This window comes from Brachyhypopomus gauderio, unplaced genomic scaffold, assembly GCF_052324685.1.
Source record: "Brachyhypopomus gauderio isolate BG-103 unplaced genomic scaffold, BGAUD_0.2 sc65, whole genome shotgun sequence".
Classification (NCBI taxonomy): domain Eukaryota; kingdom Metazoa; phylum Chordata; class Actinopteri; order Gymnotiformes; family Hypopomidae; genus Brachyhypopomus; species Brachyhypopomus gauderio.
The window spans coordinates 1100854-1118292 of NW_027506886.1; the positions used below are offsets into that span (position 1 = coordinate 1100854).

A 17439-nucleotide genomic window follows, 5' to 3' on the forward strand; every position below is an offset into this window, starting at 1 on the left:
TTCTTTCAAAGACTGTTCTTTAAAACGAACCCCATACTTTCCATTTTTGTCAGATAAAAAGTCAAGTTCTGAATAACTGAATGAAGGAAAAGGTAATAAGGTAATCCGAACATGTTGGCGTCATGGTAGGACGTGTCCTGACCAGAGAATATCTACAGGTACAGACGCACTGTTTACACACAGACCATACCGCGTTTCCATGTTCTATACCGAATACCTGTAGTAAATAGAAAAGGGCTGAAACATACTGAAGAATTTTCAATATTTCTGTCTTCATGGAATATTCAATTTTTCATCATAATTCTTTACATGTAGCTCAGGTTCACTTATTTACATTTACATTTATGGCATTTGGCAGACGCCCTTATCCAGAGCGACTTACATTTTTATCTAATTTTTTATACAAGTGAGCAATTGAGGGTTAAGGGCCTTGCTCAGGGGCACCTCAGTCATGGCCTGGGGATCGAACCTGCGACCCTCCGGTCACAAGACCAGTTCCCTAACCGCTAGGCCATGACTGCCCATATTTGTACAATTTAAAGTAAAAGTTCCAACTTTTTTTCTAATGAAATACTTACTTAATGCAATAAAGAAACAGAAAAAAGTAATGTTTGGTTTTTATTCTGATGTGTTTAACTGGCCTTTGTATTACAATATTACATTATAAAAGCAACAAAAGAAGGCATGAAACATTTCTACATTTTATGCAGACCTACAATTTCCTCTCATTACAAACCACATATGAACCAGGTTGTGTTTTTCAGATAACATTTCTTCAATTAAATGTGACTTCAGCTCAAAACAATGATAATGTTTACCCAAGATGACAGTGTTACCATTAAATTAGCGTATGACTTTTAAGTATGCTACAGCAATCTGTGTGAGACAGGATAACAGAGCATGTGATGTCTCGAATGGCCCCAAAACCTAGTTCTGTATGCAGTAAAACGACATGGTGACAATACAATAAAAATTAGTATGCTACTTCTTATATGCAGTTAAAACAAACACAGGATACTTAATAATGTTTTTATATTGTGTTATTGAAAACAGAGACACTAAAATCAGGTGAAGTGAATACACAATAATGCCTTCTAAAAGTGATGGGCAGATTTAGGCTTTGCATTTCTCAGAGTCTTCGGTGGACGTCCTCTCCTCTCTTCTTCCAAATCGCTGACCCAGTTCAGTGGTTAAGACAGAACAACAGGATTTCTGCAAAGACGAAAAGTAGGTTGCAGGATCATGAATCACAAGATATTTCTTGCTCCCATGATGACTGATGTCAGATTACAGTCAGATGATGTCAGAACACAATGGCCTGCAGTTGCTTAAAGTGAAATAATGTATTCCAAATCAAGAATTCTCACAAGCATTGCTCAGTCTTGGGGCCAGCAGCCCCGCCCACCCAACACAGGCCACGCCCACCTTCACCCCAGGCCCAACCAACCTGCTGTGCGTTGGCGATTCTGCGCGACCTGGTGGCCAGCTCGGCGAGCGCGGTGGCCACGCCCAGCGCCAGGCCGAGCGCCAGCAGCAGGAAGATGCCCTTCAGGCTGCCGGGCTTCAGCGGGGACGCATGGGCGGCTTCCGGACCTCCACAGCTGCTCGCCCACCACTTGCTGCGGAGGAAGTCCAGCTCGCCGGACTCGCTCAGCTCGAGGATGGCCACGCTCAGATTCTTCAGCATGGGAAAGCCTAGAAGCACACACACACACACACACACACACACACACAGAGCTGGAAACCACTGCAGCAGCAAAATGAGATCAGTTGGGAAAGTGGAAGCAGACATGGATTAATCCCACTCGAACAGCCAATCCCACTGACAGCATAATTCAGCTGACAATCAAGCTTACGCCGATTAGTGGGAAAGCGATCCCAGACCTTTTCACGGCAAAGAGAAAAGTGCCCGTCGCCGCTTTCATCGCCAAGAATGTTAATTTTTAACCGGCGCCCGATGCTCGCTTCTCGGGCCTGGCGGTAACGTACCTAACGGAGTGGCGATGCTGTAGCCCCTCATGCCGATGACTTCGGGACAGCGGGTGAGATCGCAGTTGCGCGCCACGACCAGGTCAAGGGTCACAGACTCGCCGATGAAGGCGTACTTCCCCTCCTGCACCCTGCGTATGCCTTCCTCCATAGTCGCCACGCAGCTCTGCTGCCTCTCCATGTTCTCGTAGAGGCGCCGGAAGACCAGAGACTTGGAGTTCTGCTCGAACAGCAAACAGGGGCCACAAGAGTGAACCATGTGGGGAAAAACATTCCTGTTTAGTAGCGTGGGCATGTTCTCAGCATACAAGGTCAGTCACAAGGATAATGCAATAAAATTAGACAGGAAAACGTAAAGAATCTCACTTCTTTTCATTTAAGGTTAGCAACGGTGGACTGAACAGCAGTGGTATGCAAACGCACACACACGTTAGCTCACGCCGCCTTACCTTGAAGAACGCAAACGAAGACGATCCCTTAATCGTGCCATACTCCATCACATTTTGGTTGGCAAGGTCTTCGAAACTCTTGATTGACAACTGCTTGGTGTCAGAGTGCATCCAGGAACTGAGGTTGGCAAAATAGCAGGCCAGCACGACTAATGAAAACAACCACCACATGGCGGTGATCACCCGTCCTGACAAGGCTTTGGGGTGAGGACCGGCACCTGCACGAGACATCCACAGCATTCTTGTTACTCATCCTCACTTGATTTCAGGATTAAACGATGAAAACAAATGATATGTTGACTTGTGGATCGCATCTGTGTTAGAATAACAGGAAATCTGCTTGTTCTCATTGAATAAATGTGGGTGTTGAACGCACATGCTCACCTTGAAGAGTCAGGGCACCAACAGTGTACCAGAAGGCGTATGAGAGTGTAAAGTGATTTTCCTCTGAGTGTGGCTGACTCCATTCACATGGGCTGATGCTTCAAAAAAAATTCATCCAGTTACACACACACAATCAATTTTCAGTTGCATTTTTGTCAAACTAATACGTTAACCAAACTGTCTGCTTGTAATATTTTTTTCTATTGATCATCACTGCATATAGGAAAGACAGAAGAGGGCGTGTCCTTTACCGAGCCACCAAACAGAGGCAGACGGAGGTCAACAGATAGGCGACCAGTATACCCATCCACATCTCGGTGGAGAAGAGGTTTAAGAAGCTAAGGTGCTGCGAGTTTTCAGAGGCCAAGTCCTTCCTCATGACGAAACTAAGCCCTGTCTGCATGAAAGGTTTGGTCATGTCTACGGCTGTCTCCCGAACAGCGGTGAGGGTGAGAGGAGCCAAGGCCAGATCTGCCTCCTAATGAGAACACACACACACACACACACACACACACACACACACACACACACACACACACACACACACACACACACACACAGGATATTGGTTATCACTAATGGGATGACAAGAAAGTCAGGCTTTATAATGTGTACAATTGTTTAATAGGGACGCATAATGAAAAATACAGAGTACTTGGTAATTTTACACATATCTTCTTGAGTTGGAGTTACTCACCCCTCGCACCACCTCACCGATCATACCCGTCCAGATTCCGCGATCGTCCTTTGACCCAAACTTCCCGTCCTTCACCAAGTGAAGGGTGTACTTGAAGCCCACCCTACTGGCCAGCTTGGTCAGCAGCTCCATGCAGTAGCCCTCCAGCTCCGAGCCTTTGCTTATCGTGTATGGTTCTTGCTGAAGACGGAGGTAAAAGTAAAAAAGCTCATCAGTCACTACAGTCATTGTTTTATTACTATTCAGTAATGGACATCCAGCTCTTCACTCAGAAACTAGACACAGTTCTTGATGGCACACTGCCTACCGTAATAGTTGTCACCTTTAAGGGCTGTTGTTCTAAAAAGAAAACAATATATGTTATTAAATATTTCACCAGATTAACTACTTGCTTTACATTACTCTCGTGCATTGAGCTAAAAAATTAAATAATTAGGACGAATCTCATTTTAACATAACGTACACTAATTTAATTTGAGGACCCCCTTGAGTGATAAACCAACGATTAAATTCTTAATTAAGAACCAGAGTAATAATACATGGGCATGGTAAACAAGTCATAATTTAGATAGAGAGAGAGAGAGAGAGAGAGAGAGAGAGAGAGAGAGAGAGAGAGAGAGAGAGAGAGAGAGAGAGAGAGAGAGAGAGAGAGAGAGAGAGAGAGAAGAATAAACACTTGTCCTAGTCTGACAAGAGGCAGAAATCTTGCATGACATTCTTGGCAGGAAATGGAGTGTTTCATCACACTGTGTTGTGCTCTTTGTACTCATCTTCACACGGAGGCAAATATCCCTAAGTTTACTAGACAAGGACAAAGGGTCAGTTGTGCTGCCGCTGTTCTCAGCCCAGTCCCGGACTTCATGGCCACTAATCGTGCTTTAAACGAAGAAGTTGTTTTTTTAAAAAAAAGGACAAGGAGGAAGATAAACAGGGCACTGTTGTGGAGCTCGTGGTACCTCCCGGGGCGGAACGGACTGGCCGTCCAAGCGCGAGTGTGTTCCAACGGCCTGATAAAAAGACACCACTGAATGATGGGAAAGTAGCGTCCTCTGAGTGCTACTTCTCAAACGACCCTTCCCTTTACACTGCAGCTGCTGTTCTTAGCAGTCAATATTAACACTATAGTGGAAAGGCCTTGAATAACAACCAAAAAGAAAGAAAGGGGGCTTGAGGCTGCATAATCATACATACATCGCATTCCATAAAAGAAAATATAGCTTTGCGGAAACTCTCGTGTTAGAGTTCACATCTGGAACGTGAACATACATGTTGATTTACTGTCATGGTGAGGGAAGTTTCTGGAAGCATGCTGTTTTTCTCACGTTCCATAAACAGAAGTGAAAGCTCACTTTTATCACCCAGATGTACATATGCTTACATTATTCCTTCAACAACAACATTTTCTATGTTTTTAAAGTGAAAGTTTGCTTCGAGAGTCAAATGTCTTATACAAGGTTGAAAATTCAGCAAATTAAAGGGTGAAAAGGGGCCTCCTTCCAGAAAATGTGAGAGCCAGTTTCACTGAGGCGTGGAGCTCCATAGGCGCCCATCAGTCACACAGCAGCACTGACACACAGTATAGTCCCCCCCCCCCCCCCCCCCCGTCCCCTCCAAAATCTGAAAAACGCACAAGCCATCAGTACGGCAGCTGGGTCACGGTCTGTCCCGCCACGCTGACTGCTTGGTTAGTGTGCGCTAATTGATTACTCACAGTCATTGTAGCTCATGGCATGCCCTGTCGGCTGATTAAATGCCCGTTTGGCCCCGCTCAGATGGAGAGGCAGGAGGATGCAGTGGTGGCCACCAACCGCGGCAGTAACACCAAACAGCCGGCACGGGGCCCTTACCTACACCCTGCTGGAAGTCTTTTACCAGACAAAAGCCAAGATGGGGGGTAGTGGCTTAGAAAGTACGGCTCTGGGTATTCATGACTGCCTGTTCACCAGACTTCTGAGATATAGCAGGAAAGCGTTTCTGTTCGTATACATATTGCATTTTATAATGATTTCTTTCAAATTTCAAATGAAGCTGCGGTTGAGTGTTATTTACGAAAAGATGTAGAGTGGAACAGAAGAGTGAAAAACAAACAGGAGAACAAACAGCAAAATGACATAGCTAGTGCACAGTGTTCACACTGCTGACCATGTCAGAGCTGACATGACGTTACCTGCGGTGCAGAGCCCAGCGAACCCCGCTGCAAAGAGACAGAGGAGTCCCAGCGTTGCCATGGTATTCTGCACGGGAAACGTAAAAGATCAGGGATGAACAGCCCGTTGAAATCTGGTGCAGCTGAAGACTTAGTAACTTAGACAGACAGTCGACAGTAGCAGGCATTTCTTACTAAGAAGACTACAAAGTTTTTAAAAGAGAAAAATTCCTAGAGGATTTAAGTTACTACCTTCCACTATTTGATCTTACAATAAGTCTTAAATCAATGACAGTATTGCTCATAGTATAATCCATCTAACACTTGTACATGTAAGAGGAGTCGCAGACCCGCAGATGAAATTGCAGACAGGTCAAGGTGTCAGGATGAAAGAGCAAGTTTACAAGAACATGTCAAACTCACCCTAGTTTGTGATCAGCCTTCTTCCAGTATGCAGACCAACTAGGTCTCCCCAACATATAAAGCATGTATAATCGACTCAACATCAGAAAACAGCCAATGAGAAAGAGTGGGACGTTCTAGAAAAGTGGAAGGAAAGGGGGTGTGGAATGTGATCATGAACCCCAGGGCTTTGTGGGTAGGGGAGGTGGGATGAGGAGCAGTGAGAAGCTGGACACTCAGAAAAACAAACATATGTAATGAAGTTTCAGAGGCAAGTTTCTGAACCTAAAACGACAGAGGAACCCCACCCACAAGCCCAGTCTAGTGAATAAGACACAAATACAACTAATACTATAAAAAAACTACATTACAACGCTCACTCTGAGCATTCATAATTGTTTGGAGAGACTTTCAGATTATAGGTACAGATTATACGGCAGATTATTCATTATGTAGTTTTCTGTGGATTCCTCACTCCTGCAGAGGTTAAATGCGTGGCTGCTTGTTTACGTCTGAGGTCTTTTTCATAACCTCTACTGGACTTAATTATTCTTGTAAGGCCATGATCTGAATTTACCACACTTTTCAAGGGGACCCTGTCTAGGTCTAGTAGAGGTTTTAACCCTCTGAGACAACTTTAGCCTCTTTGGAGGTGGCCACATTCATGATGGTGCCTGGGGGCTGAAGCCATCCAAACCCACCGTGATAAACACGGACCAAAAGCCCTGTCGCCACGGCTGCTGAATGCTAACGAAGTGCACTTTTGTATGAGTGACAACAGCGTACAATCGCTGTCACTCACCGACGCGCGCGAGTACCGGGGCGGTTTCGACACTGCGGAAGAGAACCGCCCCCCCTCCCCATCCCCCCTCGCGTCTCGCCGGCAACCATCACCGAAGTGACTGCCAGCCAAGGCATGCCTGGGCTTTTGTCCTCCATGTCAGTCATAAGTGAAGACGAACTCATCGAGACGGTTTATGGGCAACGCGTCCGAGAGAACCGAGTGACGAGCCAATGCTCTGGAGTGACGAGCTGCGATGCGTGGCACCGGCCACATTAGGTCAAAGCAGGCAGCCGGAACACTGAAAAGCCAGAACAGAGGAGCTTTTATGGGCCTTTGTTTGGGAGATGTAATTGGCTGTCAAGTGTGGGGCATGGCTGTATTTGGTGACATTTTCCCCCTACAGGACCGTTCCCCTGTACCGTTGAGGTTCAGAATGGTGGGCCTTAAGAGGAGGGAGTCCACTCAAAAGAGGATATAACAGAGGGAAACACTTTCCGGGTCAGGACTGTCTGACCCTTTACGTTTTCTGTGCCTAAATGAACACGCAATACGCAACTCATGCGTAGATATCACCTCATAACCACGGGGATGATTTGTATTGTCTCATTGTATTGCATCATTAAGTTTTTTTCTTTTAAAAATTGTTTTTATAGTTTGTTATGAGTGGGAACTTGTGAAATTTGAAGGGAGAAAAATGACCAAAGGACCCTTATTTTAACTATATCATGAGGAGGGGGTGAGGGAGGGAGGGAGACCCAAAGGAAAAAAAAAGAGTCATGTACAACAAGTGCAGTCTATATACATATGCTTTTACTTATAAATACTCTTAGACTTGCAAAGGTATCTGGCATGACAGTGCAAACATTACAGTACAAAGAGAGAGATGTTCTCTGTATAAATTTATTCCTTTCCTTTCGTGCACCATTAAGGAAGTGTGTCAGGGTACACATATTAAACAGAACTCCTTAAGCCTAAAACACTGAAATCTACTGCAGTCGGCAAGCTGTGTGACTGGAAATGTAAAAAAGAAATCTTAAAATGATAAACGTCGGGAACGATTACAATATCTCAACAACATGCAAGAGCCCCTGACAACAAAGGGGCTAAGACTGTAGCCTGCTAATGAGTCTGTGGACAGCACTCCATACAGTACACACACTAACATTAAGAGCTTACGCTAATTGGTAAAAACTGCTAGTTTAAAACTGAAAACATTAAATTAAATTAAGCTAAAATGACAGTAAAATTGTGCATTTCACCTAATGTAAGGAATATGGAAAAGATGCAAAAATAAAAATTTAAAAACCAATAAATTACTGTAGAATATCCATTCCATGCTTTTGTTATAAAAACATTCTTACCAACACCAGTAAGATGCATTGGTAGTCGATCAAGTAATAGTAAACATATCTAAAATAAGGGAAGCAGGTATTCGTAGAACTCAACAAGGCTGTAATTCTATTGCTACAGTCAAGCATTTCAACTAAAATGACAAAATTCAGAATGGCATATCAGTTTGGCAATGCCTGTTTTCTGCATTACATGCCAGTTTAAGTCATAATGAGTGCGTTTAGCGTAATATACTGAGAATGTATTGGCTGCTTAGCTGTTCTCAAAGAGCATACATTTTTTTTTTTTTTTTTTTTTTTTTTAATGGCACACGATATCCTACAGTGAAATGGTTGGGCCGTCGTGATCTACCGTTCAAATTTCATCATGTTTGGCTTTTAATTTGTTTGGCCTGATGGATGACATGCAGCCTTGGATTAATCAACCTGTAATGCAACCAAAATTGCAGGTTTACTGCTGGAGAACTGCATAAATCCAATACAATGTCCAAACAGACTTCATATGTGATCTATACTGTGGATTCCCCACTGACTGAGAGTCCTCCATTAAATTAAAATTATGGAAAAAGAGAGTGTGTCAATAAACAATGCCCACTGCTTTGATTCCGGGTTACGTTAAGAGTTAATGTGATGGGGGTGTGTATATGTGTGCATGCATGTCTGTGTGTTCATCCATGACCCTTCACGCCCTGTCAGAGCCGGAGCATGAAAAAGACGTCGTCGTCCGGGCTGAAGACATTGTAGTGGGGCGGACCTGGGGGAAGCTGGCTCAGGAGGTCGAGGCTGCTGCAGGGGCTACGGGCCACGCTGCAGGCCCCCTCAGGGATGCCCCGCTCCTCGATGGGACTTCCGGAGGTCCTGAGGAGGCCCTGCACCCGCTGCCTCTCCTGGGCCTGCCTGGCTCGGCTGGCGATGTGGCGTACGCGGCTTTGGCTGCGGGACGAGTTCCTGCGCAGGGGCGGAGCCTCTTCCTCCCCCTCCTCTTCCGCTTCGCGTGGCCCCGCCTCCGAGCTGTGGCGGCACGAGGCGAAATCGACGCTCGTCAGCGGCTCCACGTCCGTCAGCCGCCTCAGCTGCTCAGCGAGGTCGTTGCGGGGCTTCTGCAGCGCCCTCTGCTGGCGGCTGGGCCGGGTGACGAAGCTGCGGCTTATGCTGCGGTACTTGCTGTCGAAGTTGCACGCGATGTCATCCGAGGTGAGGTCACCTAAGCTCTTGGACTTGGAGGCGGTGTCGGGGTCCTTCGCTGCGGGGGCAGGGTGTCTCTTGCCGGCGGCAGACGACGACTGCTGCTTCAGGCCCTCCATGTACAGTCGGCTCCACGTGTGACGGCGCTGCATGACCCTCCCGCCGTCCCGCTCGCCCGCAAGCGGCCTGGGCTGCAGGTCGTCGGACGGCTCGCACATCTCGCCGTCCCGCAGGTTGGGGTTGGACTTGCTCTTACTGACGCGTGCGGTGCGGACGCAGGCGGAGGTGGCCGCGCGGGGCCGGATGCTCTGCGGGCCCTGGCTGTCCGCGACGTCCCTGGGGGCGGGTCGGAGGCACGTCAAGCTCTTCCTGGCCAGGTTGGGCAGCGAGAGGTCGATCACAGTGTCGTTGGAGGAGATGCTGGAAGAGGAGGACACGCTGTCGCGTTGGCTACCTGGCTCCAGCTTGATCCACAGGCGGTCGTTTAACGTAGCGTCGATGGAGACCTCGGGCACGGCCGAGTGCTCGTCAGACGGGCTCAGCGCCCTCACCTGGCCGTCGCTCTCGGCCCTTCGGACGGGAGGTCCAGACCCGGGCCGCAACGCTTGTCCCGCTTCCCTGTCAAACAAGGTCTTCAGAGTCCGTGCCCGGTGAGACGGATCTGCGTCCGGCTCCGAAGTCTTTCCAGTCTTAACATCTACACCCACGGCATACGATTCCGACTCGTTTTTTCCAGCCGTGATGGACTCTGGTCCTACCGGCTCTGAAACGGGGGCCTTCTCGCTCCCAACGTCAAAGTAATTCATGGACGAGGAAGAGTTACCGTGCTTCTCTTCACAACCGACATTGGGAGAGAGACCCCGGAGGAGGGCGGGCGAGCGCGTAATGTCCTCGTCCGTTTTTACGGGGCTACGGCCATCATCCCCTGGAGCGTGCGTTATTGCTGTGGATGAAAGAGTGAGGGAGTGATCGTGGCAATGCGGTGACGGACCAGCTGGGCTGCACGTGGACGTCAAAGGGACCTGATTTTCTTCAGCAATGGATTCCAGGAGATGCAGGGACGGAGTGAATCTCTGCTCGGGGGAATGGTCTGCAGGAACAAAACAGACAGACACAAAGTGATTTCTGCACGAGACCCAAGCAGAAATAAACGAGGCTACTAAACATAAACATGCAAAACATGCCAGCCAATTTTGTGTATGAATCCAAATGTAAATCTATAGTTCACATGAACAGACATGAACAGACATAATTGCTGACACACATAAACAAAACAACAGACAGACACATATGTGTATTACACATGCAACATGCCTTCACTTGTCATTGCTTACATCTGATTAATATTAATGCGAGAACACTTATTATGGTGAGGACAGCTTAGAGAGCTGAACACGACAAGGGGGGGGGGGGAAGATACGAGCGCCAAAAACACGGGATCACGAAAATGTTTACCTGGCTGTGACCAGGCTCTCAGTTTTGCACTAAGAACCGAGAGCATGCAAGAACGGAGGAAGAAGGGAGGAAGAAAGGAGCAGAGAGAAAACATCAGAAAACTTCTCAGGTTATATAACACAGTAATTATAATTCTAGCATATTTACAATTCTAATTATAGTTTCACAGCAGGGGAGGCAGAGAGGAAGGAGAGATTATAATAGAGAACTAGCACTACCACAGAGCGTGACGACATGGGAAAGTCATGACCGAGGAGAAATCCTTTTTAAATCCCAAGGTGAAGTCCAGTGATGTGTTTTACACAAAGCTGAACTGACTTATTGGTTGGAAACCAGATGGACAGAATTATAAGATGATAGTTGTTATTCTTCTAAATTCTACATACAGAAATGAGAACCATCAAGCTACAAAAATAATTTATATAAATAAACATTTCCTGACCTGTGCGTCAATGTTTAAATAGATACACATTGTTTAAATATGTTCCATATATAGAAATATATATACAATTTTAGGTGTAAATGGTCAGAGGGTCACATGCCTCAACAATAAAAAAGAAATGTTGTTTAAAAATTATTATGTAACTTCCACAGAAAAAAAAAATGGTCCCAAAGAAACACGGTCCCTAAGGGCCCCAGCAGCTGTGCTGCGTTAACCAGACGGACGGACAGGGGGCTGGGGGAGCAGAAACACAACTGCAGCTTCCCTCCCAGTGTTGCAACTGTACTGAAGCCTACATATGTCTACATATGTCTACATCTGAGGCATCTGGTTAAAGGGACAGCCAAAAGAAACTGCAAACCAATTCCAACCAATATGTAATTTTTCAACTAGAGAGGCTCTTAAAGTCCAGTGTTTAACGAAAAAAATGATTCGATTAACTCTCAGGGCCCTTTTAGTACCAATTACGTTCTCTACTGTAATGAGAACCGACAGCCCCAATAAGTCTAATTTGTACCGAACATATTCTATGCCATCTATACCAGAGGCTGCTCCCCTAGTTTTCCTATTTTAAAAAGAAGTTCAGATATAATTAATTTCTCAGAAACATAATCTCAGATATGTTGTAAAAGAAAGTAAGCTATTAACCTGTCACCAGTTTCCACAGTTTTAAGCAGTTTTCCTGTAGTCTTATGCCTGTGCAGCATTGCAGTATGTTTTTTCAAGGTTCTTCAAAAAAACATTATTCTAATGATAACCTAATTTGTAACTGTAAACTGTTTGTAATCTAAAGATGATTTTCGCAAGTGTTTGGTGTTTTTTTGTCCACCATCTGAAGCTGTGGTTCTCTGGAGGAGGCTAGACAGACACAGGACTCACTGGTTCTCTGGAGGAGGCTAGACAGACACAGGACTCACTGGTTCTCTGGAGGAGGCTAGACAGACACAGGACTCACTGGTTCTCTGGAGGAGGCTAGACAGACACAGGACTCACTGGTTCTCTGGAGGAGGCTAGACAGACACAGGACTCACTGGTTCTCTGGAGGAGGCTAGACAGACACAGGACTCACTGGTTCTCTGGAGGAGGCTAGACAGACACAGGACTCACTGGTTCTCTGGAGGAGGCTAGACAGACACAGGACTCACTGGTTCTCTGGAGGAGGCTAGACAGACACAGGACTCACTGGTTCTCTGGAGGAGGCTAGACAGACACAGGACTCACTGGTTCTCTGGAGGAGGCTAGACAGACACAGGACTCACTGGTTCTCTGGAGGAGGCTAGACAGACACAGGACTCACTGGTTCTCTGGAGGAGGCTAGACAGACACAGGACTCACTGGTTCTCTGGAGGAGGCTAGACAGACACAGGACTCACCGGTTCTCTGGAGGAGGCTAGACAGACACAGGACTCACCGGTTCTCTGGAGGAGGCTAGACAGACACAGGACTCACTGGTTCTCTGGAGGAGGCTAGACAGACACAGGACTCACTGGTTCTCTGGAGGAGGCCAGACAGACACAGGACTCACTGGTTCTCTGGAGGAGGCCAGACAGACACAGGACTCACTGGTTCTCTGGAGGAGGCCAGACAGACACAGGACTCACTGGTTCTCTGGAGGAGGCCAGACAGACACAGGACTCACTGGTTCTCTGGAGGAGGCCAGACAGACACAGGACTCACTGGTTCTCTGGAGGAGGCCAGACAGACACAGGACTCACTGGTTCTCTGGAGGAGGCCAGACAGACACAGGACTCACTGGTTCTCTGGAGGAGGCTAGACAGACACAGGACTCACTGGTTCTCTGGAGGAGGCTAGACAGACACAGGACTCACTGGTTCTCTGGAGGAGGCTAGACAGACACAGGACTCACTGGTTCTCTGGAGGAGGCCAGACAGACACAGGACTCACTGGTTCTCTGGAGGAGGCCAGACAGACACAGGACTCACTGGTTCTCTGGAGGAGGCTAGACAGACACAGGACTCACTGGTTCTCTGGAGGAGGCTAGACAGACACAGGACTCACTGGTTCTCTGGAGGAGGCCAGACAGACACAGGACTCACTGGTTCTCTGGAGGAGGCCAGACAGACACAGGACTCACTGGTTCTCTGGAGGAGGCCAGACAGACACAGGACTCACTGGTTCTCTGGAGGAGGCCAGACAGACACAGGACTCACTGGTTCTCTGGAGGAGGCCAGACAGACACAGGACTCACTGGTTCTCTGGAGGAGGCCAGACAGACACAGGACTCACTGGTTCTCTGGAGGAGGCTAGACAGACACAGGACTCACTGGTTCTCTGGAGGAGGCTAGACAGACACAGGACTCACTGGTTCTCTGGAGGAGGCTAGACAGACACAGGACTCACTGGTTCTCTGGAGGAGGCTAGACAGACACAGGACTCACTGGTTCTCTGGAGGAGGCTAGACAGACACAGGACTCACTGGTTCTCTGGAGGAGGCTAGACAGACACAGGACTCACTGGTTCTCTGGAGGAGGCTAGACAGACACAGGACTCACTGGTTCTCTGGAGGAGGCTAGACAGACACAGGACTCACTGGTTCTCTGGAGGAGGCTAGACAGACACAGGACTCACTGGTTCTCTGGAGGAGGCCAGACAGACACAGGACTCACTGGTTCTCTGGAGGAGGCTAGACAGACACAGGACTCACTGGTTCTCTGGAGGAGGCTAGACAGACACAGGACTCACTGGTTCTCTGGAGGAGGCCAGACAGACACAGGACTCACTGGTTCTCTGGAGGAGGCCAGACAGACACAGGACTCACTGGTTCTCTGGAGGAGGCTAGACAGACACAGGACTCACTGGTTCTCTGGAGGAGGCCAGACAGACACAGGACTCACTGGTTCTCTGGAGGAGGCTAGACAGACACAGGACTCACTGGTTCTCTGGAGGAGGCCAGACAGACACAGGACTCACTGGTTCTCTGGAGGAGGCCAGACAGACACAGGACTCACTGGTTCTCTGGAGGAGGCCAGACAGACACAGGACTCACTGGTTCTCTGGAGGAGGCCAGACAGACACAGGACTCACTGGTTCTCTGGAGGAGGCCAGACAGACACAGGACTCACTGGTTCTCTGGAGGAGGCTAGACAGACACAGGACTCACTGGTTCTCTGGAGGAGGCTAGACAGACACAGGACTCACTGGTTCTCTGGAGGAGGCTAGACAGACACAGGACTCACTGGTTCTCTGGAGGAGGCTAGACAGACACAGGACTCACTGGTTCTCTGGAGGAGGCTAGACAGACACAGGACTCACTGGTTCTCTGGAGGAGGCTAGACAGACACAGGACTCACTGGTTCTCTGGAGGAGGCTAGACAGACACAGGACTCACTGGTTCTCTGGAGGAGGCTAGACAGACACAGGACTCACTGGTTCTCTGGAGGAGGCTAGACAGACACAGGACTCACTGGTTCTCTGGAGGAGGCCAGACAGACACAGGACTCACTGGTTCTCTGGAGGAGGCTAGACAGACACAGGACTCACTGGTTCTCTGGAGGAGGCTAGACAGACACAGGACTCACTGGTTCTCTGGAGGAGGCTAGACAGACACAGGACTCACTGGTTCTCTGGAGGAGGCTAGACAGACACAGGACTCACTGGTTCTCTGGAGGAGGCTAGACAGACACAGGACTCACTGGTTCTCTGGAGGAGGCTAGACAGACACAGGACTCACTGGTTCCAGAACAAATTCAGGGGACAATGTAATCAGCAGGGCTCTGTTGAAGGTGGCAGGGAGGGTTGAGGGGGTTCACCTAGGGCACTGGAACTAGATCTTGGAAGATCCACCCAGGGAACTACCATGATCTTACCGGCAAAGAACAAAGGGGACTTGCTGCGAATCTCGTCCATTTTCTGGGCGAACAGAGCATTCATCTCCCGCTGTAGCGTTCCAGCCGCACGCTTCCGGCTGTCCGTCATGTGTGCCGGAATAACGAGAGACGCGTCCACGCTTCCCAGGCTGCTGCAGCCGCTGGTGTTATAGTAGTCTGATATACAAGGTGCTAGGAGTGCATGCGGTTGGAGACACCTATGAGGTATGTTGCATGAGCGAGCGTTCCTGGATAAGGTGTCCAGAGCAGGGTGGGTCGGTGCAGCTGGGCTCTGCTTAGCCTTCAATCTAAACCTGGGCAATGGCACAGGCTTGGAGCACTGGACCTCTGTATCAGCTTGGGGTTCAGATTGCTCCGCCTGTCTGGCTTGTGTCATGCCTTCATGTGTGGGGCTGGCCATTGGTTGGACCGGTCGGTGCATTTCGAAAGACGCTCTTTCTGGCCTCTGAGGAGTCAGCTGACATGTGACCTTCACCTCCAGGCTGGTACTCTCCTTCAGCCCAAGGGCGCGTTGGACGCGGCCCGAGGTGAACCCTACCCACGCGGAGCCGCTGAGGGCGACGTGGTCAAGAAGGGCCTTCTTCCCCGCCCGACTGGACCCAGTCGCTCTCCTCAGAGGTTCACTCATGGCCGCACGGCGGCACGACGGTTCAGCCCAAGGCTCGGGTCGGAGTAGCACAGCCTTACCTTTGCTGTCATTCGGGTGGAGTTGCCCGTTGGCGCCGTGCTCCCACGATGCCGTAGCCGCCGAGGCCGCGTCCCCGTTGGGGTGGGCGACCGGGGCCTCCTCCGATTCGCGCTCCTCGCTGGCGCCCTCCGAGCTGCAGTCTCTGGTGTCGATGGAGATCTCCGGGAAGCCGCGCTTGGCTTTGGGCTGGCCCTTCGTGGGCGCGCTGGCCGTGCGGCGGAGCAGGTGGGCGCCGAAGGCGGGCTTACGGCCGCGCAACGCAGCAGCATGGCTGTCTAGAGAAGCCTGCTTTGGGTTTCTGTGGAACAGCCCTTTTATAGCGCTGGCCGGCCGAGCCTGCAAACGGAACAGCGGGAAAACCAGTGTGAGTGTTGGCGCGCTGAGGGGATCTGCAAGAATCACTTACAAAGGCTCCCTGAGAATTATGGGAATGACCTACAGCAAGAAAACATAAATCAAACAGGCAATGCTGACGGAAAGATAGTGATTGTGCATGTAATCATGCTGTGAGGGCAAGTTGCATTTATTAAATGTTAAAAACTACAACCTTTATCAGATTAAAAATGTTAAAGTAGCCAGAAAACTATATTAGACTCGAACATACTACAACTAACAATGACTCAATAAGGTATAGCTACATATAACTAAATAATACTTACTTTAATGTTAGACACAAATTCCAGATTTTTTATCCGGAGATCAAGAGACTTCAAATTCAACAATATCACATTTAGCTTATTAGCTATTATCAGCCTTTATGAATTGAAGGCAACATCTGAAAAATACAAACGAGGCAAGTAGCAGCCAATCATGTGCTAACTGACGTTAGCCCATCTTCACTGCTGGTCTTGACTGGTTCTAACTGCTCATTTGTGACATCACCAATACTAGCCATAAATGTTCTGTAACGTTTTTTTTTCTTCCTTTCTCAGATTCACGGACAATGACAGGAGTAAGGTCAACAACACGTATGCGCGACCTGGTAAAATGACCCAAACCATTGGCCTGGTGCGAGTTCACGCACAGTCCAGGTGATGGGGGTGGGGGGGGTTCGGGTTTAGCCGAGTGTGAACACAAAGCTGTTTACGCAGACGCAGAGCGCAAATGGGATGAAGAGTTTTGCACAAAAATGACATTGGGTTATTGCTTCTGCGTCACACCAGAAACGTCCATCTGACCGAACGCATAAACAACATTGCGTTCCTGCATTTGGTCTGTTGTGCTCGTCACTCAAACCGGAGGGCAGCATTATTTTGCTATTCTATCAAAGTGGACATGTAAGAACGATGCATTCAGCTTGCAATACCTTGCGTCGGGCTTCAAACCCAATGTCATTCATGAACTATGCCACAGTAGATCCATGTGGAATGCCCTCAATATAACATACCATCTCATCAGCAAATGGGAATACGATACACATCAACGCATACAGCTGGCTAAGAGCGAAACATGTGGCAAACACAGTCTGCTTTCCAGCATTCCCGTAGCCGGAAGACCAAAATAAGTAAGTAAGCTACTAATCTGAGAAATGCTGCATATCAAAATCCAGACTAAACAGATTTGGAATGGATACTTAATCTGCATAGAAAAACATCCGTCTGAACTGAATACAGTAAAGCAG

General features: G+C 48.4%; 2 protein-coding genes across 2 annotated transcripts in view; both read right to left on the reverse strand.

The window, feature by feature from the left end:
• Positions 1–605: 605 nt before the first annotated feature.
• LOC143490310 (putative glutamate receptor) lies at positions 606–6174 on the reverse strand. Its single transcript, XM_076988977.1, has 10 exons — positions 6089–6174; positions 5687–5753; positions 3827–3858; positions 3520–3699; positions 3074–3300; positions 2823–2920; positions 2439–2656; positions 1990–2209; positions 1448–1695; positions 606–1212 (listed from the first exon to the last, which is right to left on the reverse strand). Exons 2-10 carry the CDS (start codon positions 5745–5747, stop codon positions 1114–1116), a joined length of 1383 nt encoding a protein of 460 aa, XP_076845092.1. The 5' UTR covers positions 5748–5753; positions 6089–6174; the 3' UTR covers positions 606–1113.
• A 1465-nt stretch (positions 6175–7639) lies between these two features.
• plch2a (phospholipase C, eta 2a) overlaps positions 7640–17439 on the reverse strand; it is a 107054-nt gene continuing 97254 nt past the window's right edge. The window contains exons 20-21 of the mRNA XM_076988985.1: positions 15818–16207; positions 7640–10475 (exon numbers count right to left, since the gene is read on the reverse strand). Coding sequence (XP_076845100.1) covers positions 8893–10475; positions 15818–16207 — 1973 coding nt within the window. The 3' untranslated portion in view covers positions 7640–8892. The remainder of the gene's footprint in view (positions 10476–15817; positions 16208–17439) is intronic.